This window comes from Hydra vulgaris, chromosome 11 (genome assembly GCF_038396675.1).
Source record: "Hydra vulgaris chromosome 11, alternate assembly HydraT2T_AEP".
Taxonomy (NCBI): Eukaryota; Metazoa; Cnidaria; class Hydrozoa; order Anthoathecata; family Hydridae; genus Hydra; species Hydra vulgaris.
In genome coordinates this window covers 31,782,501-31,810,357 of record NC_088930.1, presented here as the reverse complement: position 1 = coordinate 31,810,357, position 27,857 = coordinate 31,782,501, and the positions used below count along the sequence as shown (strand labels likewise).

The following is a 27,857-nucleotide window of genomic DNA, read 5'->3' as shown; positions in this document are numbered from 1 at the left end:
TTGAAAGGTGATCACATAAGTAATTAGAAAAATGCAGAAAAATTGTACCATGCATGAACTTTAAGTTAGCTTTACTTTTATTCACATCAAGAAGCAAATATAAAATTGTACAAAAATCTTTGATTTCTTGCTGAAGTGAAAGATATTGACGCTTTAGAAGAAAAATTTCATATTCAAATTTACGATGATTTAAACATGATTGAAAAATTTTTTGATGGCGCATGTAAGTACAATTTTATATTTAAAAAAAAAACAGCATGAGAACAGCAAATGCGCACATGATGGAAGATTGCTCTCTTTATGAATCTTGTAAAAACTTAAAAAATTTGGCAGAGAAGATCCCTGTTTAGACAATGATGAACAAGGCTTGATTTCTGAATTAGTTAAATTTGTAAAACCATTTGAATTATTAAACCTTGTGGTCAGTGTTAGTAACTCTCTTTTGATTTTGTCATTACAAAAACACAAAATACTAAATCTTTTTGCAAAATAGTTTTGTGATTCAAATGAAATTAAAAAAGTAAAAGAATGTAGCTCCAAATAAATTGACCAAAGACTTATGCTATAAGGTATGCTATTTTTTAGATCCAGCGACAAACATGAAATAAAGAAAAATTTGTTGGAGCATGCAATAAAACATAAAAGTAGGTATTTTATGTCTAAGCGTTTATTTGTACAGACAATTGTATAATTAAAGACAATTGTATAATTAATCAATTGCAACATTGCATCAATAAAAGAAGTCATTGTTTTAGCAACAATTATTGAAAATGATTTGAAACTTAAAATAGTTACTTAAATTATTGATAAATTGCACTATTATCTATATGATATATATTATTAAGAAATAATATTTAATTTGTTTATTATTGCTATTATCATTTATTTTAGTAAATTTATTTATCTGGTTTTAGTTATGTCAGATTTGACAACGATAAAAACTTAAAATCAGGACATAATGCAAAACGACTACTACTTCACGAGATGAAGAAAAGTATGAAGCAAAAAAAATTATCATTTCGAATCTGAAATAAAGCAATTTATTACTCATACTCCTACGACAGATAATGAACAAGTTTTTAAATCTTCACACCAAATATCTCCACTTAGCAGTGTTGGCAAAGATATATTTTAGTACTCCAACTACAAGTGTATCAGTGGAGTCAATGTTAAATTGAGTACTTCCAAGATAAGCATAAATCTCTTTATTCATGATAATGTTAGCTTTATTTGATTTTCAATTTATAAAAAAAAAGAAGATAATTTTAGTTTAATTTAAAACTAAATTTTTTTGTTTTTATCTAAAACATTACATTACATTACACACTAAAAATTAAAGGTAGAAATTTTTAGTTAAGGTAGGATATGTGATATACCCTTAGTAAGGTATAATTTTCTACCTTATAAGGTAGAAAATTATACCTTTAAGTTAGAAAATTTTATGACAAGTAATTGTTTTTAATATAATTTTCTACCTTAAAAGGTAGAAAATTATACCTTACTAAGGGTATATCACATATCCTACCCTAAGGTAGAAATTTCTACCTTTTTTTTTTAGAGTGTAGTTCGAGCAACTTGCTTAGCCAGAAGCCAGCAACTTTGATGGCCATCCAGTATCAGCTAGTTTATGAAGTCACTCAGCTTTTAGCTATCGTTCATAAATGCCAGCCAGCAATTTTTATGTTATAAGCTAATGGATTTAACTCTAACTGAGGATAACGAAAAACGTGGCATGTAGTTTTTAACAATATCGGTTCCGTTAATTGCGGATTTTAGCACTTATGTTTATTTGTTTATAAAATTTAACACAAATTTTTAAATTTAAAATCCGCTAAAGAAGCTTAAACAGTTTCGAAGTAAGTTTGTTTTGTTTTCTGCTTTATTACAAATATGCATGTATTTTTAAGATTATTTGAATATTGTTTGACATTATTTTTAAAGATTTTACGACTAAGGCTAGTAAACATTAGTTTCTTTTTTCAAAAGCTTGCCTTCCTAAAGATAAAGCAGTCACTTCCTAATATAGACAGAATATTGCCATTTTTCAACGGGCAGGAAATTTATCTAATATAAATTCTATTGAAAATGTGCGATATATATATATATATATATATATATATATATATATATATATATATATATATATATATATATATATATATATATATATATATATATATATATATAAATAAATGAATATCAAGCTCATATATATAAAAATGAATATCAAGCTCATATTTATTTTTAAAACTAAAAAATCTATATAAATAGTTTTTTTTATTAATTACAATTAAAAATTACGAATTGTGTTCGTCTTTATTCTAGAATTTAGAATTCTTGCAAACATAAAGTTCAAAAAATAGATGTACATAAAAGTACATCTTTTCATAAAATTTTTATTTGTCTTTAATCTTGAATTTTTATAGAAATAATTCTCCCTATATTTTCAAAATTTTTTATTTCTAACTTCTTGAGCTTCTTCACTAAATAGACTTATTGGCAATAATAGACTTTCTATTATTTTTGCTCCGTGAATTAAGAACTTGTGAAGACTCTGAGGCATCTAATATCAATGGCACAAGCATGAATAGAGTTTTGTGGTCTCCAGACAAAACGAGCAAAACTTACAAGTATCTATTTGAAATTTTGACAAATTTATCTTCATTTGAAAAGGCTTTTTGAGCAGTATTGTCGTCATTTGAGTTTCCAGATCTTTCACATTTTGGGTAGTCAACAATAGGTCTCATTTTTGTTGAAATCTTTTTTGTATAATTTTTTTTGTCCTTTAACAAGAGTTTTCTCTGTGTCTCCTCTTGCTTGCCATTTTTCGATTGGTATCATATGAGATATGAATGAGACACTCAAAAAATCTTATCCATGAATGAAGTGTAGAAAATCCATATTGAAGCTCATCCAGTGAATAGGGAATTTTTATAACTCTGTTTATATTGTTCATGTCTTTTGGTGAACATCCACATATACACAACATTGACTAGGGGTTGTTACATTTGATAAGGCAGTATGGACTTTGCCATCTATCATTGTAACTTGAATAATATGTTTGATTGAATTAAACTTGCCATTAGATAAATGAACACAAGTTTCTACAAGATTAAAGATTTCATTTTTAAAGTAGTTTCTTTATGAGTAATAAATCATTTGTTTCTTTTTTAAAATTAATTCTTAAAGGTCAGCAATATAAAGTAGAAGAAGGTTGCATTTTTCCAAATAGCAGTTTGAATTTCTCTAGTTTTGAATAAAATTAAAACAACGCAAGTTAGAAACAATAATTCTTCTTTTTTTAAGTTGCAAAGATTTTTAACAGATATTTTTTGTTTATATATGCTTTGGCCAGTAGAGCCATCAAAACCTGCTTTATAATGAAGAGATACCAGGTCACAGTTTTCTGCCATACCTAAAACAATTTAAATTTGACAAAGTCTTTAAGCTGTATGGTCGCATAAACTTTGCAGTGGTATGCTTGCAGTATAGTCAGTAAAAATCATATTGTTAGGGTAGCACAAAAGTATTGATGATTTTATATTATTATATGCAGGATACATATTTCTATGGAGTAAAAAAGCAGCTTTGTCATATTTAAATCTAACATCAACGCTAATGCCTCATTTTCAGAATGCATTGAAGACTTTACATTCTTATCTAAATATACATATTGTTGATTGCTTTAGCCTTTTATGTTTTTATTTATTTATTTAATGAAACTTTTGAAGCTAATAATAACTCACTTTTCGAGTGACATTTTTGAAATTTGTTAACACGTTGATACTTAGTTCTTGAAGAACACTTTTGATAGTCAATAATTTCTGGTCGACCAGTGCTAAAAGAGGATGGAGAATTTGCATTCGGTATGGCCATTTTGACTGCAGTAAAATAATTTAAATTAATTTTATGCATTTACAAGTATTCCAGCGCAATTTAAGATGTGCTAAAAATTTTTTTAGTCTCTTAACAATGTCATTGTTCTGATCAAAGGGCAACTCAAAAAATGTTACCGAATGACGGTATGATTTCTCAGTGTCTTGAATTGTCTTGCTATTATCCTTTAAAGTAATGTAAACATCAAAATATTTCATATAAAAACAAAATTGAAATTATTGTTTCTTCTGAAAATATATATGTACAAAATTATTAGTACATAAACTAAATGTAGTAACATTAGATATACTTAAAAGGTTAGAAAAGTTTCACAATTTTTTTTTGTGGGAGGAGGGGAAGGGGAAGGTAACAAAAATCACCACAGAGTTGTTAATCCTTGACCTTAACACCGACCTTGCCTAAAGGTCAAAAATTAAGACCTTAATCTTGGTCTTGGCCTTAAAATTGTTAACAATGGCTTTGAAAACTTTGACCATGTCCTTGATTGGGTTGACCTTGGTCTTCGAAAAAATATACATAAAGTTAAAGAATTAAAAGTTTTCATTCTTTATTTTTATGTATTTTTGTTTTCAGCTTTCATATATATCTACAAGTATATTTTCTTATTGACTTAATTGAATTCTGTGCAAAACCTTGGTTTATATTTACAACATTTGGTTTTATTGTCACAGCAATTGTTACCAATAGCTTTGTTAATAACTAGCCTTGATGTAAGGCAAAAACTTCTTTGGTCTTGAAAATGCTTGCATAGGCCTTGGCCTTGAAACTTGGCTTTGTAGCTTTTGGCCTTCGCCTTGACCTTGCAACATGTGGCCTTGCTACTTTTAGCCTTGTTAACAACTCTAAATCACCATATATAGCACAAAAAATATTGTTTTATTGAAACCATTGATAAATAAATAAAAAATTCTAAATTTGTATTTAAACATTTTGCATAACTGATTTTTAGTTGAAAAGTTTTTACAAAATATTGAGTTTTAAGAACTTTTAAAGAAGTTTTAATAACTTGTTTTTGAAAAAAAAATACCATGAAACGAATATGATTTATTTGCAATGACCTAATTTATTGCAAAAAGTTGCAAAATATTTATGATGCATGACTATTTATATACATTGAGTATTAGTTTTACATAATCAAGTATTCGGAGGATTTTGGAGGATGGTTTTTAAAAAATGAAAATATATGCGTCAAAGGACTAGACCATGTCAAGCACAAGCTGTCAAGCCCAAATGTAATAAGGAAAAATTAGGAAAAGAAAAACGATAAAAAAAAGATTGAATTAAATTAAAAAATTCACCTCCCCAAGGCCGAGAAGGCCACTACAGATGAGGAGGCTACTTAATTGTGGTTATAACCTCTCTCAACTCTATAACTCCGAAACCTGAACCTTGAAAAACAAGGCCGCTGTGCGGAGAAACAAGTTGAGCGCGGTACTACCAGGGACGTGGTGGGAATCGAACTCGGAGCCTTATGAAGCTTGCTTATGAAGCAAGTGCTCTACCACTACACCACTACCGTATTTCAAACAGATGTTCGAGCAATACAAAGTTACTAAAGTAAAGTGTATATAAAAAATAATAATAATTTAAACATCACGCATGTAATAGAAAATATAAAATTATAATGGAAAATCATGACCAATGCTTAACGTCTTATACTCAGAGCAGGAATTTAACCAGCTCTGACCGATTAAACTGTAGACGTTGATGTTGACACAGAATTATAAACATTATAATAAAATCAATAACTAAATTAAATGACAATGAAACAAAATAGTGTACAAACAAAACAAAGACAAAGTACTTAAATAAGTATATATTAACATACATACACGTACACATATATACATACACATATAAAAACCCATGCACATACAAACACACACATATTTATACATACATGTATACATACAAACATATACTTACATATCTATGTACGTATATAATACACATACATATAAACATACATATATACACATATCTCAAGCCTTCCAAGGAAATGTGTGCAGTTTTTTTCTTGTACGCTCACACATGAGTATTTTGTTTTAAAAAACATGGTCACGGCTGTTTGCAAGTTTTATTATATGTGTTGCTGAAAATAGCTTCATAAACAAAGAAAGCAAAATAACAAAATAGGAAATTAAAGAAAAACTAGGAAATTAAAGAAATTTTAGAAAAACCAAAAAAAAAACAAAAAAAAAAAACAGTTTTAAACATTAAAAAGAATGATGTTCCTACATTTATTTGTTTTTATTAAAAGAGGAAAGCGAAAATATAAACTGATATATAAATTATTAAACAACTTTATAAAAACTTAATGCGTTAAAAGCATTATGAAAAACCTTACTAATAGTCCATAAAAATGCGCGTTAATTTTAAAATTACCCAATAAAAAATTTTTTATTGGTTGATTTTAAAGTTAACGCGCCTTTTTACAGACCATTAGTAACGTTTTCCATAATGGATTACTATATACTTTTACCACGCCTAAAGTAATTCTTTAGACAACTTGATCACGTTTTTATATGGTAAGCGTTTTAAAAGTTCGCGGCAAAATAAAGCTATAAGAAACTAGAGAATAAATCAGCAATACTCGAAGAAAAGAACCGAAGACTATACGAAATAGAAAATATAAATAAAATAAGCTAAAAAAAATTTTTTAATAAAAAAAAGAAAATGGTTGTCAAAAAATGAATATACCTAAACATTTACTGTTTTTGTTTTCTTAATTTTAGAGCTTTTATTATTTTCAACTTTCCAAATTGATACAAGTCGAGGAAAAAATTAAATAAGAACATAACAAAAATAAAAATATTTTTTGATATACATTTTTTTCACAACTCAGTATAAAAAAGGAAATACTTTATAAATTGCGCTAGAAATGCAGACAATTTTTAAAGTTGTTTTTCAAATGTCTTTGATAAACTTTACTGCTTTTATCAATGCACAGGAAAGCGAGAAAACTAATTGCTATTTATTTTTGGAAATTTTTTTTTTTTTCAATTATATTTTTCATGTAAAAAAATGAAACGATGCTGCAAAATTTACATTGGTCACTAGTTATCAAGTACACTCAGGGAGTTAGAGGGGCACCAAACCACCCCCTTTAAAATCCAATAAGTTTATATATACAAAAAGTTGCTATTATTATTTTTTTTTACACTACAAGGAAGTTTTAGAGGTGTATTTAATAATTGAGTTGGATATAGTGATGATGGTTTAATACACTCTAGTATAAAAAAAAATTATCCTTATAAAAAAACTTTTTTTTATTAAAACTTATAAATTACAACAAATATTTCATTATATTTTTCTTAATTGAAATATATACCAGTTTTTAGATTTGCATAGAGGGGAAGAGGCGTATGGTCATCCCCCAATATCTCTGACCTAATCAAAAAAAAAATTAATTGCTATTGCTGTGCGTTAAAGTTACCAATAGAAAATTTCAATGCAAGTATGATACCTCATGTTGATATAACGGGAGCGAGAGATTTTCCACGTTTACTTTTTTACTTTTTACTTTTTTACTCCGCCCTCGTATAATAAGACTGTCATATATGAGAGCAGAGTAAAATAGTAAAAAGTAAACGTGATCATTTAGTACATCATACCATTCATGGCATAATTTTCTACAAACAATTTTCTCAGACATAACATTGTCAAGTTTTTTTATAGTCTGATTGAATTAGTCAGAATTAAATTTTGTAGACTCGTTAAAAACCTTTCTCCACATCAAGATTTATTAGAATATATAATTTCTATATAGATTATTTAACTAAGGATTTAATATACCAAATGTAAAATTTAATTTATTATCAAATTAATAATTTTAATAAAACATTTTTTGCCTTAGATTTTGCAGAACATTGCTTAGATAATGAGTGTAAAAAAATGATTTAATAGTTTTTAGAAAAACTTTAACGTTCTTTCAACATTAATTTGACAAGAGAAATAACAACTAAATTTTCAACATCTTCATCTGATCAAAATGTGTCAACCATACATAAATACCACATGAAAATAAGGCTCCACTCAAAAAAATTTATAGTTAATATACATTTCTAGAAAAAAACACCACCAAAACAATGTTTCTTTGGTGCTACTTAAAAAAAAGTTTAAAAATATGGCACAGAATTTTAGCACTTTTTTTGGCTCTGTAAAACGCGATATTCGTTTACATAATAAATTTAATAAACGAAACCTTAAAAAAAACATAAAAGAAATAAATAAAAACTTATATTTATCATCTCGCGAGCACTAGAATGTTTATACAACTTTTTGTTCCAATAAAAAAGTTTTTCTTAGAAATTTATTCTATTTAATAATAAAAAATGAAATTAATAATAATAAAAAAAGTTGAATTTTATTTAATATTTTATATATATATATATATATATATATATATATATATATATATATATATATATATTTAATTTTTTATCTTTATTTTATTTTATGATATTTATATTTTTTTTAATTTTCTTTTTTTTTAAAAATTTGCAAATACTTTAAGCTTGAAGCAAAGATTATTTATGTAACTTGATTTTGAAAAAATATAATTTTTTTAAAAACTTATATAATTTAAATAAAATATAATTTGTTAAAAATTATACAATTTTATTCTGAGAAAAAAGGTATATAATTTAATTTTGTTTTTAAAAATATATAATTTAATTTTGATTATAAAAATTAAAGTTAATGCTTGAACATAACTTAACTGTCAAGTTTATTTCAAGATATTACTAAATATTGTTCAATATTTAAATTTTATTTATTTTTAATAAAAATTAGCTCATTTTTATGACTTTTTTTATTTTATTTTCCTTTATAAAGCTTTTTTTTACTCCAACTTAAATTTGAGGCTGCATTAAAAATATGGGCAAGACATTAAAAGTTTAACTTTTTTTATAACGCTTTATTTGCGTTATAAAAATAAGTTAAACTTTTTTTTATAACGCAAACAAAGGGCAGCAATTATTTTTTTATGAATAGTATATAAAGCGATATAATTTTAGTAAATGGTGTTAGGAAAAATATTTTAACTTTCACAACAAAATTGCTAATAAAATAATAAACTTTTAGTAAAGTAAATAGTTTAACATAATTTTTTTATTTGTTACTCTCAAATTTTTTTTTTTAAATAAAAAATCACTTTTAGTTGCATATCCGCAATTAGAAATTTAATAGACAATCTTTTTAAAAAATTGAATAAATTTTATAAATGTTGAGAAAAGAAAGAAATTTCTTTATATTAAACACTTTTTAAAATGTAATATTAAGTTTAATTATTTAATATAAATAAAAAATAATAAAAGTTTTTATAAAATAAAATTAGGTTTTGAAATAATTAAGTTTGGAAATAAGAGTTAATCCTAGAACATGAAGAGTAGATGACTCATCGAGTACATCACCGTTCATAAATATAGGAAGATCTAAATTATTGCGATAACGATTGGCTGAAAAAAATTGAATTTTATCTGTATTGAAGTTTACCAGCTACTGTGAGCCCCATGCTGTAGCAGAAGTGAGATCCTTCTCAAGCTCAAATGCCCCCTCCAAGCAATCAGATAGTGTAGGTTTCTTATTACGACAAGAGTAAATGATAGTATCATCAGCAAACAATGCCACCTTAGATGTTAAAATATCTAGAAGGTCATTAATGTAAATTAAAAAGAGTATAGGGCCAAGGATAGAATCTTGAGGAACCCCTGAAGTTACAGAATAAGAAGAAGAGTGCTGTCTATCGAGGACAACTTTTATACTACGATTGGAAAGGAAGGATTCAATAATCTTAAAGTTGTTGCCAGATACACCATAAGAAGAAAGCATTTTGAGAAGACCAGCATGCCAAACTTTATCAAAAGCTTTTGAAATATCAAGAGCGATGGCCTTAACCTCTCCACCTCCATCTAATGCACGATAAAACCTATCAGTTAGTACTGTTAGCAAATCAGCTGTAGATCGAGAAGATCGAAATCCATAGTCAGAAAGTAAGTTATTAGATTCAAGATAAGAAATTAAGTGTTTGTTAATTAAAGATTCAAAAACCTTGCTTATGATAGGAAGAAAACTAATGGGATGGTAGTTAGACGAATCAAATCACTCTCCAGAATTTTTGAAGATAGGGTTAACAGATGCCGCTTTCCAACATGCTGGAAATCAAGATTCTGATAAGCAATTGTTAAATAGTTTTGAAAGTATAGATGACAGCTCCAGAAAACACTTCTGCTAGACTACAACAGGTATGTTGTCTGGACCACAAGCTGTAGATGAGTCTAAACAGAAAATCACTTTAAATATAGAGGCTGAAGTGATACGAATGTCAAGCAATGGATCAACCTGTTTGGTGACAATATCAGGTAGAACGCAACTAGTGGAATCAAGAGATAATATAGATGAAAAGTTTATAGCAAACAATTCAGCTTTGTCTTTAGGTGAGGTGACAAAGTCTAAACCATACAAGAGAGGTGGAATTAAGGATTTGCCCTTATTATTAATACAATTAAAGATATATATATATATATATATATATATATATATATATATATATATATATATATATATATATATATATATATATATATATATATATATACATATATATATACTCTTGCTTAGTCGTTTTTAATTTTACCATCGCACAGTGGGTCAGAAGCCGGCAAAACCATACAAAAAAGTTTTTAATTTTTGAAATTTTGAAAAAGGGAAATTTTGCTCAATATATTGATATAATATATTGCCAGAAATTATATTTTATTAAAAAATAATTTTTCAATAAAACGCCATATTTGTTGTTTAATTATTTCCTTAAATACTTTTTATCAATAACAACAAAAAAGTGTGAAAATTTTATTTTTTTACATCTTTTGTAAACTTTGATTTCTTATTTTAAAGAAGTTTAAGTTTATTTTTTAACTTATAAATGACTTATATAGTTATATGTTAATATTTAAATCACATAAAAAAAAAATTTTTTTTGCATTTTATATAAATATTTTCAACAATGCAAACATCAATAATTTTGAGTTATAAGTTTTTATTTTTTTCAAAAATATCATTTAAAACCATCGGATCAACCTGTATCAACCGCTTAAAATGATATATAATTGAATACCAATATGATATTGATCTTGTGGTATAAAAATTGGCTGCCTATAGCTGCCTAAACGAATACACTTTTAAATTCAATTAACTACGTCCATGTTTCTTGTTAATGCGTTTTTGATCGATAACAAAAAATTTAAGAAGATTTGAAATTTAAAAACTGCAGTTTGACTTTATAATAATTTTTATTAAAGACATAAGTTTAAAATTAAATATTTTTGTATTTTTTAATTGCTTTCCAGTAACTTCCTCGTATTTGCTCAATGAACATTTAGATCGCTCAATGAACATTTAGATTAGATTTTTTATGCTACCGTTTTAAAGTAATAAAAACTCAGAGACTGTGATAAAATATGAGTTATATACTTCTACGTAGTACAAGTTTGGGACATAATATTTATTATTTATTTTATAATTTCCGAAAACAATAAATTATATGTAATCGATAAAAAATACGATAACAACCAATGAGAAATAAAGGAAAGGAACTGAGTTTCATAGTTACTGCTCTTAAAAAAATTACTTTATTAAAAACATTTTAAATTACTATCTTTCAAATTAAAAGTATTTTATTGAACAGACAATCTCTTAAAAATGGATAGGAGATGTCTTATGAAGTATATAATGGAAAATAATTTACTACAAAATGATGATTTACATGCAAAGATTTTGAGTTTTGTTTCCCAAAGCAATTTTGAACAATCTAATGATAACTTGTCAATTATTTCGAAATTCATTTACCAAGCTAAAAAAAAGTGGAAAAAATCGAATAGAACAAGTGCATTATTTGAAAAAAGATATAAAGTTTGGTTAAACCAAATTATATTTGACTGTAAAAAAAATAAAAGTAGAAACAAAAACCTGTGGTATGTTTACTTTAACTGTGTAAATTTATTATGTGTATAATTTATTTGTATTATTATTACGACGATTTAATAATTGATAAAATAATATTATACTTTAAGGTGGATGCCCTTCGATTTTGTTTGAAGATGCGTCTGTGAGAACTAAAGATCGCATAATTAAAGAGCTTTTGAGTAAATATAATTTAAACAAACTTTTATATGCAGCTTTAAATTAAAGTTTGAAAAGGGATAAAAGGTTTATAAAAGCAAAAGTGGTTAAAAAAATATACAACAGAATTATCGACAGAATCACTTACTTCAGAACAATCATTAGCGCTAGTCTTAGATGCTAATTTATCCAAAGAAACTTATCAGCATTTAAGAAACAATGCTCTTCCATTCAGCTCTCTATACCCATCCTATCATATTGTAAAAGAGGCTAAAAATAAATGCTACTCTGAAAACATTCAGGTCAGTGACTACTCTGCAGAGGTTCCATTACAAGCTCTTCTTTTTCATACTGCATCAAGAATATGTTCAGCTTATAGTGTTGTGTTAAATTCACCTGTGCTTAAAGATTGTACTAAACTATACTATTTATAATATACAAAGCTGGTTTTGATGGTGCAACAGGACAATCTGTTTATAAACAACTGTCAGATGTTTCTAGTGAACTTCATACAGATGAATCACTTTTCATAACTTGTTTGGTTCCTCTAGAACTATATTGTTTCAAAGATGACAAAAAACAGGTTGTTTGGAGAAATCTGAAACCATCGTCAACTAATTACTGCAGACCTCTGAGATTTAAATATAGAAAAGAACCAAATGAAGTAATTCTTGCAGAATATAAGTCAATTATGGCTTCTATTAAAGAGATAACATTATCTGTTGTACCTGTTTTATTGGAGGACAGTACAACAAAGGAAGTTGAAATACAACATATTGTAAATTTAACAATGATAGATGGAAAAATTCAAACTATTATTTCCACAGCAACCAACTCATACCAATGCTGTTCAGTGTGTGGTGCATCTCCAATCGAAATAAACAATTTATCTTTAGTTGTTCAAAAAAAAACTTAGAACTAGAAGGCAATATAAAACATGGCGTTTCCACTTTTCATGCTTGGATAACGTTTTTAGAATGTATGCTCCATATCTCTTATAAGATGCAATACGATGTCTCAGCTAGTATAATGAACATCGATGTAGATCTTATGAAAAGGCTTCATATTATTTTGGCCACAATATCAAATGGTTATGAAATTAACTCATCCAAATTTAAAACATTCTTTTGTGAAACTGCTTCGCTCTATGTATTCCTGTACCCTTGGTATCCTATGACCCAAACACTTCATAAGATTTTGATTCATGGCTATGAAGTCATCGAACTATTTACTCTTCCATTAGGTATGTTTTTTGAAGAGGCTCAAGAGGCTACCAGTAAGGTTTTTAAGATTTTTCGTAAAAATTTTACAAGAAAATGCGATCGGAAAAAAAACAATATAGACCTTTTTCATCGCCTTTTATGTGCATCTGATCCTTTAATTTGCACATTAAGAAAGAAGATACATAACAAAAAAAAAAAGTCTACCATCTGGTGTACTTGAACTATTGCAAGAGCCAACAATAGAATATGCTGCGTAAAACATAAATTTAAATAATATCCTTTTGGGTAAAAACGGAATTTTTTATAAATGGAAAATAAATGAGTTTTTTAATAATTTGCGTAATTATGTAATAAAATTTGAAGTTTTTAAAAAACAAATGTTATTTTTTCCACAAATTATGTTTTTCAATATAATAAACTGTTTCTAATTAAAAAAAATAAAAAAATTTTGGCTTTAGAGGTTTTGGCTAGAAAATGTCACTTTTGACCCACTTCATTGTTAGGTTTAGGTGTTTTTTTTTTAATATTGTTTTCAAGACCAGAAAAAATTTTTTTTTTTAATAATTATTAGATAGACTGCCTGTCCCAACCAAACATTCAGTCTATGTAGCGGCACTTCCTTGTAGCAGAAGGCTATAAGATAGTCAATGTAGCAACACTCCCTTGTAGCATCAGACATAAGATAGTCTATGTAGCAGCATCCTGCATGTTATGCCGTAAAAAAAATAAAAACATTCTAGTCTTTTAATTTGTGTTTTTATGGATTTTTACAAAAACATTAAATTTAATTAGTTTCCTCAATTAAATTAATGTGTTTTGTTATAGTCTAGCCTAAATTATTTCAGTTTAAAAATCATTGACAGCTGTTTATTAATGCCTTCACTATAGTTATATATATATATATATATATATATATATATATATATATATATATATATATATATATATATATATATATATATATATATACACTGAGGTGGCTTAAAATTTTATTTTGTTTGGTGTCACAGACTCTCTTATTTGGTGAGGTTCAATAAGAAAAGTATACAATTGAATTTTTTTTGCAAACTGATGATGGGAAGTATTCCTGCGGACATGCTTTTTTAGCCCTTAAGAGACTTGTTTTAGTATACTGAATACAAATTTCTGAAATGTATGAAAATGAGCTAGTGTCAGTGCTATGTGCATCATTTTTTACTTATTAGGGTGAAGACAATTATATGAATAGTTAAAAAAGGTTATTTTAGATAATAAAAAAAGATCCTTACTTTTTAATATTTCTTTAGTTTTTTAGCTGTTGTTTTTGTGATGATTATTGCTTAACTGTCTCTTTGTAGCTTCATTTGAAAAATGTTTCCTATGGTACTCAACTACTTGGTAGAGAAGCTGACGTTGAGTGTCATTTTTTGTCAAAATTTCATAATGTCAGTGGCCAATTTAACGGCTCATTCTGCACAGTCATTAACCACTTTCATGACACAAACTGTCTTCCTTGCAGCCTTGTAGTCACGAATTAGCCAAGTTTCTGGAGATGATGTCAAGAATTCTGATGATTTCAAGAATTCTGTTGGTCAAACAAATTCATTAAGCATTGTGTAGCAAAATTAAAAAGAGAGTTTAGAAAAAGTATAAATTTTGTTTGGAGCAAGTCTTCTCTTGTCACCTGGTAATGGTTTTTTTGTAAGGCATTTACAATTTCTACTTTTTCTTCAACAAAAGTTTTATCACTAAATAATGGTAGAACTGCTAAATCTTCACTTAAACACCATAACTGAAGCTTAATTTTATTTTTTGCAGCAGTTGCAATTTCGCTGTCAGTTTGACAATATTTCTTGATTAACTCTAAAAGAAGGAGATTATTATTTGGCATTTCTGTTGTAAAAGGAACTGAAAACCAGAAACACATACATTGTGGTTATGAAGAGACATATTCTTCTTAAAATCCTAGTTTCTTTCTCTGTGGCATTTTACTGATGCTGAAAATCGAAAATTTTTAAACAATATATACCTTTAGCCATCCATCTTGCTCGATGGTAAGCCCCAGCTGAAAGTTGTTGTGTGATCATCTTCTCCCAAAAGGAGAAGTGGTAGTCTTCGAACCTTATAATCATCACCAGGTTAAGCAAGCTTCAAATATTTTTTTAATGAACACAAATCATATTTATGTATATCTTATTGGTACAAATAAGAATCCCCTTATGTGGACATCATTTGTGTACAAATAATGCCCACATTTTTGCAATCTTATGAGATTGCAAAAACACTAATGTTGTTATGACAACAGCATAATTGTTAAGGCTGATTTCCACAAGGCGAAAATGTTAGTGCGAAGCGAATTTTTTTCATCAATTGATTTTTTTTCAATTAAAAATTTTTATTCAGAATTTTTAAATTTTTTAGATAAGTAAAGTATTAACTTATTTATTTTCATACTAGCTGTCTGCAATGTCAGTAAAATAATGGATCTTTTTAAACTCTCTGATATTCTTCTTTTTTATTAGAATGGGTATGATTTTCAAAACTTAAGTAAAAACTGCCTCAGTACTGTGAAGCAGATGGTCAGATATAACACAATAAAATAAACTTTTTTGGGATACATTTTCATTTAAAGACCTAAATGTTAGATATTTTAAAGAAAACCTTTCCCTACAAATAGATGAAATTTGGTAACATAATGATGTTTTAATCCATTTATTATTTATTTTTTTTATTTAACCATAAAAAAAAATGAAAATTTACAATAATATTTATAAACTCACATAAATAATGTTAGGTGTCACTCATATAGTTAAAAACTAGTCATTGGAGTGACAAAAAGAGAGGGGAAAAAAAAAAAAAAAAAGAAAGAAAGGAAAATAAAGCACTAATAAATAAAGATGATATAAATAATTGCAATAATAATATAATAAAAATAACAATATTAATAATAATGTGAATAAAAAAACAAATAGTAACTATATCATGAAAACTTTACTAAAACTTATAACTAATGGTAAAAATAATTATAGTAAAGTTTATAACTACGACAGAAATTAATAAAATAAACATAACAATTGCAAAAATTAAGACAATAACCATAAAAACTATTACTACAATTGAATCACTATCATTATAAATAATGTTAATAAGATTTAAAAAACAAAGATAAATTAATGATAATAGTAATATTAGTAGAGTTAAAAAAGACAGTATAAAATAAAAGTAATAATAATTTTATAAATACAGTAACATAAAAAAAGCAATAATAATAAAAGATAAAATTAATATTCATTAAATATATACTCAAATATAAATTTCTTAATTTGGTTTTGATTATAATACTTGCATCCTAAAATATAAACCTAACAAAGATTAAAATGAAAAAAATAAGAAAAATTTTGCAATTTTATTCATGATAACTTTGATTCACAAAAGATAAAACAATTATTCTAATATAAATATTGGTTAAGTTTTTCTTGAGTTTAATCAAGTTAATAGCAACATGAAAAAACTTTTTGGGAGATGTTTGTGTGTTCATATAAGTTCATATAAGTTGTCTGTTAACTCTTCTTGAAACTCATCAGGGGGTTTTAAACATTTTTAAAGAGCAATTACCAGTTTTCAACTATTGTTTATCAGTTATTTCATTAGGTAATTCCCCTATAAGGACATTTAGTACTTTTTTGGTTCTTTCTATTTCAGTGTCCTTGTACACTTCTCGCTTTTGTGAGAAGTGTCCAGTGACACACCCACTGATTGCACCAATTATTTTGTGAAGTGTTCTAAAAAGCGACATTCTTCATTTTCTAACATGAAACATACATACTTTATTTTCTAATGAACATTCAATTAAGGCCGTCAAATCTTTTGATTTTAATTTATTTTTCTCTTTACCATAAGATTTAGATGGTGTTTACAAACAAAGACTTTGTATGCCAGATTTCTAGCAAATATACAATGTTATGTCCTTTATGGCATTAACAAATATTAATTAAATTAAGAAAGGTTGGTTGCCCCTCTCAGATTAGTTTCAAAGAAAGCCCGGGGTGCTAATGTCCAACACCTATTTTGAACCCTGATCTTCTATAATAAAATTTTAAAGTTTAAAATAATGCATTAAGTTTAAAATAAAGTTTAAATTAATGCATTAAATTTAAAATTTATTTAGATAAGTATTTAAATATCTAAATTAGTTTAGAGACCTTCATTTAAACCATAATGAAGGTCTCTAAATAGTTACTGCCCCTATCCACTTAAAAGACCAGTTTAAAGAGGGGGCAACAAGCATATCTTTCTTTTTGTTAAGAAATAACTTATAATTGGTGGCACTCCTTAGATAGGCAGGTTAGAGGGGCACTTTCTAATAATGCACTCAACTGTTGATAATTGAAAAATAGGGTTATTGAAAAGTGCTGGCTTTTTTAGTGTGAACATAACAAGTTTATAATGTTTGCATTTAAATTTAGATAGTTGGATCTAATGGTCTTATATGGTGTTAATTTTAGATCAAAACAAAGTGTTAGAAAAGTTTACAAGATCTAAAAAATAACTGAAAAATTTGACTTTTTATGCAAATGGACATATACTTTTAGATATATTTGAGTTTTAAAGTAGTGTTGAGTCAAGTTTAGGCAGTAGTGGCTAATCAGAAAACATAGCTGTAAAGATTTGTTGATGAATAGAAACATAATACAGTTTACTTCGTTTTGTCATATTTTAGAAATTTTCAGATTTTTTCCAAAGTTGAGGTGGTTTTAGTTTTTCTCTGATATGATAAAAGTAATAAAAATATGATACAAGCTAATAAAAAGATGATACAAGCTAATAAAAAGATTATACAAGCTAATAAAAAGGTGATACAAGCTAATAAAAATATGATACAAGCTAAAAAAATCATTATTTTAAAGTAGAGAGAACTATACATAAAATAGTTCTAGAAAAGATAAGACACTTGTTGAATGTAAGAAAAAGTTGTAAGGCTCTATATTAGTTTATTTTGGCCATTTTTAAATTGAGTTGGTTAAAATACAATGAATTGACACAAGTTTTTTTCAAGGGGAGGTAAAAATTATTAAAAAAACTGTTGACATAATGGACAGACACTAAAAATGCTGGTAACTAATGGTAACTATTCTGGTAACTAATGGTAGTAACTACTCTTATAAATATTGTGACTCATTTTTTATGTTAATTAAATTTAGTCAGAGTAATTTCTATTCAAAGTATTTATTATAGGGTAATTTTATGTAAAAGGAGGACATTCCAGTCACCTCTCAGATTTTCTTTAAATTTTAACCAGTGGTACCTATCAGTTGAACATCAGAAAAGTTCAGGCTCCCAAATCCGAATGGTTCAAAAGTTATGTCTTTTGAAATTCAGCCTAAAACGCCCTTTTTTCTTGCAAAGTCTGACATTATGGCGTATGTAGTTGTACTTTTTAATGAATAATTTAATGTCTATTGGAAGAATAACGGGTGATGCGGAAGTTATTGGACAAATCCTAATTTCATTATTTGAGCATAATAATTAGTTTTTGTGGTTTTATGCGTAGGCATAAACGTTCTATAAAATATAAACTTTATTCTTTGAAACACAATTATTTAAAATGAGGTTAAATGCAGCTGAACGAGAATCTTTTCGAAAGCGACTAAAAATGTTTTTTGTAAATAAACCTAATATAAAAAAAATAAATCGTAAATCATTTTGAAAAGGAAGGATTTGCTCGAAATACAATATATGATAACCTAAAAAGACTTGAAACTGTTCAATCGTTTTCTGATAGAAAGCACCCTGGTCGTCCGACATCCTGGACTAGAGAAAAGAAAGCCGAATTAACGAGACTTGTCAACAATCGAAAAGGGGTCAGTCAGAGAAAAATAAGCATTACATTTGGTGTAAATCAATCGACAATTGGTCGTCAGTTAAAAAAAATGAATATTAAATATAGAAAACGTGAAAAGACTCCAAAATACACTATAGAACAACAAATAAAGGCAAAGAAAAGAAGCAGGAAACTAGTTAACCAACTCTATAACACAAAATCGCTTCTAGTTATCGATGACGAAAAATACTTTTGTTTTGCAGGGGACAACATGCCTGGAAATTCTGGATACTACACAAACAACAAAAAGACATGCCCAGAAAGTGTTCGTTTTATAGGAAAAGAGAAATTTCCAAAAAAATTATTAATGTGGATAGCCATATCTGACCGTGGTATGTCCGAGCCATTGTTTCGCACTTCCAAGGCTGTAGCAATCAATTCATCAATCTATATTAATAAATGTTTAGAAAAACGACTTCTTCCATTTATTCACAAGTATCATGGAGACTTTAACTATTTATTTTGGCCAGATTTAGCAAGTTCTCATTATTCTAAAGATTCTCTAAACTGGATGGACCAATATGTCTATTACGTTGATAAAGAATCTAATCCCCCAAATGTGCCTCAAGCACGACCAATTGAAAATTTTTGGGAACATTTGGCACAGAAGGTTTACGAGGGAGATTGGCAAGCTTCAGCAGAGCAAGTTTTGATTGATCGCATTAAACTAAAAGTACAAGAAATTGATTTAAACTTTTTACAGTCGCATATGAAAGGCGTCAGAGCAAAATTGAGATCAATTGCAGATGGTTGTGTTTTTTCATATAAAAAATAATATATTTTTATATAAAGATAAATGCTTTATTTAAAAAAAAAAATAGCAGTTTGTTTTTTTGTTTATAAATAAGTTATTGACGTTTTTATTTTGTTCGATAACATCCGCATCACCCATTATAACTAATAAAAGGTACCCAACCATTTTTGAGATTGCTGAATTCAAAAAGAGAAAAATAAAGTTATAAGTTAACTAACTTTGAAGTTGAGGAGCAATTTAGATTTGTTTTTGTGTTAAAAATATTTTTGGCAAAAACCTGTAAGGCATCCCCTCCCCACTTGAAACCTACTTGTGCCAACTCAAGTATGTGAAAGTAGGCCGGCGCAAAACAATATTTTTTTGGATTGAAAACAATTTTTGTTAAATATAAGCTTGTTGAAAGCATTGACTTTAAATTATCAATAAATCGTTTTGCTTCTACCTAGCACATACATCCGCAAGACGTCTATACAACGCCTTATAGACGTCACAACACAGTACGATGTTCTTAAGACGTCCATCGAACGTTCTGTAGCTGTTAAAAATGATATCTTGCGGAAAAAAATTTGTATAAACTAACAGGAAAGTAAATTTCTTTCTTAATGCATGCTCTAAGTAATAAATATAGTGTAAATATATTTTTAAATAACCAAACCATTGCAATAATATTAAATATTTCTATTTTTTTTTAAAGATAATTTTTAACCAAAGGAAACTTTGCAAACTCAAATTTTAGATTGTTTTAAAATTTTAATTTTTCAATTTTGTTTCTCAGACGTACGTAATAGTTATGATAAAACTTATTACTTATGATAAAAGGCACATGCATCAAAGGCATCAATATAATATATTTATCACAAATGGGGTTCTCGAGAAAAAAAATTTCTATGGGTTAATGTGTCACCCCCAATCTTTATTGCCCCAATTCATTCCCCTGGCTTTCCCATGATGCTAAACCTCAATCCGCCACTGTCTGTTACCTTGGGTTGTGCTTCCACTATCTATAATTTATATTACAATTCATTGAAAATATATAATATTTTTGTTTTTTATTTATTATAATTTAACCATCATGTCTAATAATTAAGTATTGTTTTAAAATATTTTAGGTATATATATAAATATATTGTTTAGTGTGTATGTATTTTACAAGCTATAAAATCACAGCTGCTACAATTGATGATTTTTATAAAATTTTATAGTTTCTTAAAATAGTTTAAAATTTTGAAGGAAAGTTTTAATTTTACTAGATTTTCAAATGATTGATTAAAAAAAACAAATTTGTATTTATGTTTTTATATTTCATTAGTATGTATTCTGCATTATCCAAAATCTTTTTCAAACCGAGATCAGTTCTTCAGATCTCAGGATTTACGACATCAGCAAAATTATGGAATCAAAAGTGGAATATTGGGAAGTTAAATCATGTAGCAATTGCTGTGCATGATTTACCAAAGTCAATGGCTCTTTATAGAGATGTGTTTGGTGCTAAGGTAAGTAATCCTGAGCCACAAAAAGAACATGGAGTTTATACTGTTTTTGTAGAACTAGGAGATACAAAAATTGAACTGTTACATCCCCTTGGTGAAAATAGCCCGATTGCTGGCTTTCTTAAGAAAAACCCTGCTGGAGGAATACACCATATATGTTTAGAAGTTAGTGATATACACTTAGCAATGGAGACTGTGAAAGCTAACAACATAAAAGTTTTAAGCGATAAACCAAAGATTGGTGCCCATGGAAAACCTGTTGTATTTCTCCATCCTAAAGACTGTGGTGGTGTGCTAATTGAATTAGAACAAATGTGAAACTTTAATTAAAAACATTTTACAATTTAAATTGTTTGTTTTTTATTGAAAAAGATTATTAAATTTTATAAACATACATTTTTTTTTAACTTTTTTTCTTCTATAAAACTGTAATGAGAAAATGGATAAATGATAAATAAGGTAATAAAGTTTAGATTTTTTTTATTTATAAACAAACTCGCTAATTGCAATTATAAACAAACTCGCTCATTACAATTATAAACAAACTCGCTTATTACAATTGATTATTATCTAAAAGCATTAAGATTTTTGTTTTGTAGAATTTTTTTTCATTTTTTTTATGTGGAAATAATTTTTGTTGTGTGGAATCTTTTCATTTTTAATTGTAAAGTAAAAGAAGTTTAGTGTAGAAAATTTATTCTCAATTTTTTTTAATAATATTACTATTTAAATAATGATAAATATTAATTAAATTTATGAGATTTCTACTCATGAACATTTTTCTTCCTAATAAATTTCCTTTCCTTCCTACTCATATAATCTTTTCTTCCTAATGAGTTTCCTTTGCTTCCATCTCAATTACACTTTGCTTTCTACTGAGTTTCATTTCCTACCTACTCAATTACATATTTATTACACATTTTTATCTTCCTTCTCATTTACTAGTTTAAAACTTATCTAAAAATATTTCAAATTAAACTTACTAGATAATAGAAAGTTGAGTGTAGAAAGTTCTTTATATAATTGATTTTTTTTTAAAGAAGTTTTTACCTGGTATATAGAAAACCTGGGTACAACTAATTTAAAACTAAAACTAAAAAAATAATAAAAAATAATGTTAAGCTACCGGAAAGCATATTTTGAAACCCTATACAGGTTCAGAATAGTCAGAGAGAAGCTTTGGCGCATATGTTAAACTCAAAACAAATGTCAAAAATAATAAAAGCGAAATTAAATAAAAAAATAAAAACAAAAAAATTCATGGTTTTTCTATTAAATTTCGAAATTTTACTTTTACAAAACTTCACAACTCAAAACTGTGATTTTCATAATTTAAAAAAAAAAAAGATTTTAGAGATAAACCTGAAATACTATGCTGTGATTCTCATATTTTCGAATTTACTTTAACACGTACTCTTTGTTTTCTTTAAATTAACAACGGATAAAATCCCCAACACCAAGATAAACTTATTTGTTGAGATTTTACGAGTGAAAATTCTCTTGTAAAAATAGATTTTGATACCTTTTAAATACTCTTTTCATTAAATTTCATATGTAATACAAGACTTGTATTTATAAACTTTACTTAACTTTGAAGTTTAATTAAAAAATCTACTTGTTTTGATTATAATTATATTTTTCAACAAAGCGCACTTGTCTTTCTCTCAAAATCAGCGAATCAGATAGCTCATATTTCTGCCTATTCTGAACCTGTAGAGGGTTTCAAAATATGCAGCCGGGCTAGAAGTAAATAGTTTTATTTGTTTGTGAAAAATATTAGTTTAGATTTAAAAATTAATTTTTTTTGTAAAAAAACTGCTTATATTGTAACATTGAAAAAATTCCCGCTCCTCCTATTATTAAACCATTTTATATCCTTTTTGGACAATATGTCCTTTCTAACTTCTCAGGTACGTCTTATGTTTTTTCCTTAGCATCTAATAAGGTTTTTATCGTACATTTTCTTACTCCTGGTTTGTCTTTCTACTTTTTTTATACTTTGGCTAGTTCTTTTTATTATGTCGTTTTTTTAAATAAAGTCCGAATCGCATAGTAAATATAGTTAGAAATCCTCTAAAATTTCTGCACTGACTTAATTTTTGTCAGGGTTGTTTTGATTTAAATCGATTTAAATCGGACGAATAAAAATTTAATTGAGTTTTTTGATTTTAAATATTTTTAATGATTATGTATTGATTAATCAACTTAAAGTGAATTGCACTAGCTAAATATAACTACTGCATAAATTAGTATTAGTTGTAAAAGTCAGGTAAAGCATTTGTTACTACTTGTATAACAAATATATTCCTTTTATATAAAAGTTTATATAAGAACAGTTTAACTAGCTGTTCAGGTTTGATTCATGATCAGTCTGTAATCATGAGTATTGATGGATGGTTCATAATAAACAACGACGAATTCAGATATTCATCTTGCAGATACAATTGATACCTACTGTCATTCATATATTTCTGACTATTTGGCTGACATTGCTATTAATTCTATAAACAAATGTAAAAAACAATTTGGTTGTAAAGTTCGCCGCGTAATAACTGATAACGCAGCTAATGTATAAAAAATGAGACAACAATTGTAAACTCGAGATGATGCTAATGTTATTACTTATGGATGTTCAGTTCATATTCTCAATCTATTGGCCCAAGATTTGGCAATTCAAAACATCAAGGAACAGATAGTTCAAATTGTTAAATATTTTAGAAACAATCATTTTGCTGCTACATACAAAGCAAAAGAGGGACTACTACATATTATGTCCCAAGATGTTAGATGGAACACATTGGCTGATTGTCTTGAATCCTATATAAAACACTATCCAATTCTGTTAACAATTTGTAAAAAAAAAACAGAACAATAATTGATAAGAATACGACAAATATTGTAAATAACCTTAGTGTAAAGCAAAGTGCAGAAGAAATGTTACAAATGCTTAAACCAATTGCTGTTGCATTAGACCTGATACAACAGAACGGGAGTACTACTGGTGACAGCCGTAATGCAAGTAGTGATATGGAAAAATCTTTAGAGGGAATTAGGCACTAAGCTTAGCCAAGATGCTAAGAAAAATTTATCCAAAAGAATAGAACAGGCAATGACCCCAGCTTTTCTTGGCTAATATTGTTAATCCTAAATACAGAGGTAAAGAGGGCTTAAAAGAATCCAAATTTTCTTCCACTTTTAGTTAACTTTAAAACAGAAGCAGCACCATTTCAAAAGTTTATATTCTATGATAAAATTATTCAAACTGAAAAAACCATGTGATTGGTGGAAATCTTATAATGATCGTGTGAATCAGGAATTACTGAAAGTTGTTGATCAGTTACTTACTGATGTTGCTTCATCTGCAGGAGGATTTAAAAGAATATTTTCATTATTTATTGCATTCAAACATTAGAAATAGACTCGGAATTGAGAAAGCAGGCAATTGGTTTTTCTATTCAAACTATTTGATAAAAAAGCATTAGAATCAATGAATTTAATTGATCGAATCTTTGAAAATTTGTAAATAATCAACGTTAAAAATTTTTTTAAATATTTTAAATTAATTTAGTTATGATTTCATTTGATTAAATTTTTTTTAAAAATGAATTATAAATCAAAAAAATCCATCTTAAATCAAAAAAGTCGATTTTTTTGTTGTTTTTTTTCTTCAAAAAAGTCGTTTTTACCATCCCTGTTTTTTGTATAAATTTAGTTCTTTCCAAATTTAAATTGCGTAAAAATACTTATCTTTACTTTGTCTTAATTATGGTGGCATCTAAAGTATATAACAAGTAATATTTAAGATCATAATTATGTTTTCTATTATTTGTCGCTTCCCTTATCGGTATCGGTAGTTTAAATACTAAAAAATAATTTCGAGTCACAAATGCTACCATACTAGGCTACCCTCCCCTTATTTTAAATCTTAGTATTTCCACAAAAAAAAAATCCATAGGTAAAAAGTTTTCAGTAAAATACTAATTATGTTATGATGAAAATTAATGCACGTGATTCTCTAGGTACCCAAGAAATAACTTTAAAATGACACATTAATGACACCTACAAAGTACAAAAAAATTAGTAGATTTTTGCAATTCAAAATTTAACTCTAAAATTTAACAAACTTTTTATTATGTTCTGTCAAGAGCAAAATGGCAAGAATCAAAGATCATGATTTTAAACTACTAATAAGTAAACATTATTATTAGTATGCCATTGCTTCAGCATTTAAGTTAGCTGCGGCAAACACCGATTATTAATTAAGCGAGAAAAATAATCGTTTCAGTATACGGTTACATATCGTGTTATTAAAAAGTTTACTTTTATTTTGTGTCTTGTGTATTGTGAAATCACTTTTGTAACTCACTGTCTTTACTTAACTTTATAATTAAGTCTTACTTGTATGATGTCCATTGGTAAATCATTGTTTATATTTTTTATTTATTTTATCAGCATTGCATTAGCACTAATTATCTCCATCAGCCAGGCATTTAATTACACAACAACTAACACAACAAATATCTGGATATTCAACATCTAACAATTTTCCACAAGTAGAGATAACAGTAGAGACTCCTTTCGGTCGTAAATAATCTCGTTAGTATCATGTACTATTGCAAGATACAAAAATGTCAGCTTGTATATAGAGAAAAGAGAGGGTGGAGGGTGAAATGGGTTGGAGATTTTACTAAACTTATTATCATTGTCACATAAAAATTGTCTCTAATTTGAATTAGATTTTAATAGAAAACTTAAAAATATAATTTAGAAAAAAATTATGCAATATACCCTTTTAATACATCATTTCAAAAACCTGCGAGTAATTAATTGTCATATTTATAAAAAATGAATGTTGCATGTTGCATTTTTACAAATACTTTTCTACTATTTCATATCCTCGTTTTGAAACTTTTCTATACAAACGTTTAACTAAAGTAAATGAAAACAGACTTCTGCGAACAAATATACAGTGTAACGTACTTTACATTCTTGGTGGAGAAATTAAATTTGCTGCTAAATTATTAGTCGGAGAAAGAGGCCTATCGATATCAGTTATTGCTTGATTGTTAGCTTGAATATCTTGAAGAGTGTTTGCAAATCGAGCCCACTCGTCAGATCGTGGAACAGCAAGTTGCTAAAAAAATAATAATAATAAATAAACAATTAGCACGCAGTGCGTAATTGTTTTCAATTTAGAGAAATAACTATGTAACTGTTTAGAGACAAAGTTCTTCAAGTTTTATTCATCACAAAGTTCATTATTTGTACACGAAAATTAATAAAATAATCAAAAGTATTAAAAAAAGTTGATTTCCTTCTGGACAAAACAAGTGCAACTCAGCAAAATGTTGACCAAGCTGTATTTAGCTATCAATATTTCGTGGCGAATCCTTTGTTGTCGATCACAGCCTTGCATCTTCGAGACATAGATTCGATCAGGTGATCAATGAAACTTTGTGGAATCGCTGCTCAGGCCTTTTGGATTTGTTCAAACAGTTGATCCTTATTACGAACACCTTCACGATAAATTCTGCGGTTGACGATCTCCCACAGGTTCTCGATCGGGTTGAAATCCGGAGATTGAGGCGGCCAATCTTTCACCGATAGGTGGTTGTCTTGAAACCACTGCTTGACTACTTTTGCAGCGTGTTTCGGATTGTTGTCTTGCTGAAAAACCCATTTTATTGGCATATTCCATTCAGCATGAGGTAACATAACATCTTTCAGGATATTTTTATACATGAAACGGTCCATTATTCCATCGTTTCGATGTATTGGACCTAGACCGTTAGCAGAAAAACACCCCCAGACCATTACATTGCCTCCTCCATGCTTCACGGTCTTATGGCAGTAACGTAAATGGAGGCGTTTTCCAGCCGGTCGACGTACACGGCAAATGCCATCGCTCCCAATGATGTTGAACTTCGATTCATCACTGAACACGACAGTTCGCCATTTCCGCACATTCCAGTCAATATGAGATGTAGCAAACAGGAGTCTTTCTTCTGGTTTTTTAGTGAAATCAGCGGTTTTTTAGTGAAATCTTTGCAGGGCGTCGAGAAAACAATCCGACTTCAACAGCACGTTGTCTGATTGTTCGATCCGATACAGCCAGCTCTAATTGCTTTTGCATCTCGACTGATGATATCCATGGATCCTTCTTGACGGATCTGACAATCATAGAATCCTCTCTAGAAGTGGTGGAACGCGGTCTTTCACCTTTGTTATCTGCTGCCAACTTTCCCGTAGAACCATATTTGGAACATAGTCTTGATACGGTCCGTTTTTTCACGCGATATTTATCACAAATACTTTTTTGTGACATTCCACTTACGTAATCGCCAATAATTTTCTTTCTTAGTTCCAATCCAAGACTGTCGGGAGCCATTTTTGCACTTGAAGTCATAAAAATAATAAAAATAAATAACCACGCTTCTCAAGGCTTACCGTGTTACATTTACCTTGTGATGATACAATGATGCTCTGTGGAATACGACGTCTTGGTTGGATGT

At 27.7% G+C, this 27,857-nt stretch overlaps 2 protein-coding genes across 2 annotated transcripts in view; one reads left to right on the top strand and one right to left on the bottom strand.

Annotated features, from left to right (window-relative positions):
- Positions 1–1,737: 1,737 nt before the first annotated feature.
- LOC100198363 (ethylmalonyl-CoA/methylmalonyl-CoA epimerase) lies at positions 1,738–21,735 on the top strand. Its single transcript, XM_065810777.1, has 2 exons — positions 1,738–1,856; positions 21,165–21,735. Exon 2 carries the CDS (start codon positions 21,166–21,168, stop codon positions 21,661–21,663), a length of 498 nt encoding a protein of 165 aa, XP_065666849.1. The 5' UTR covers positions 1,738–1,856; position 21,165; the 3' UTR covers positions 21,664–21,735.
- A 4,336-nt stretch (positions 21,736–26,071) lies between these two features.
- LOC100201454 (cytoplasmic dynein 1 intermediate chain 2) overlaps positions 26,072–27,857 on the bottom strand; it is a 44,901-nt gene continuing 43,115 nt past the window's right edge. Inside the window, exon 17 of the mRNA XM_065810776.1 lies at positions 26,072–26,479. Within this exon, the coding sequence (XP_065666848.1) occupies positions 26,327–26,479 (153 nt within the window). The 3' untranslated portion in view covers positions 26,072–26,326. The remainder of the gene's footprint in view (positions 26,480–27,857) is intronic.

Coding starts and splice junctions, on each gene's coding strand:
- LOC100198363 (XM_065810777.1), top strand. CDS start 21,166: ATGTATTCTGCATTATCCAAAATCTTTTTCAAACCGAGATCAGTTCTT.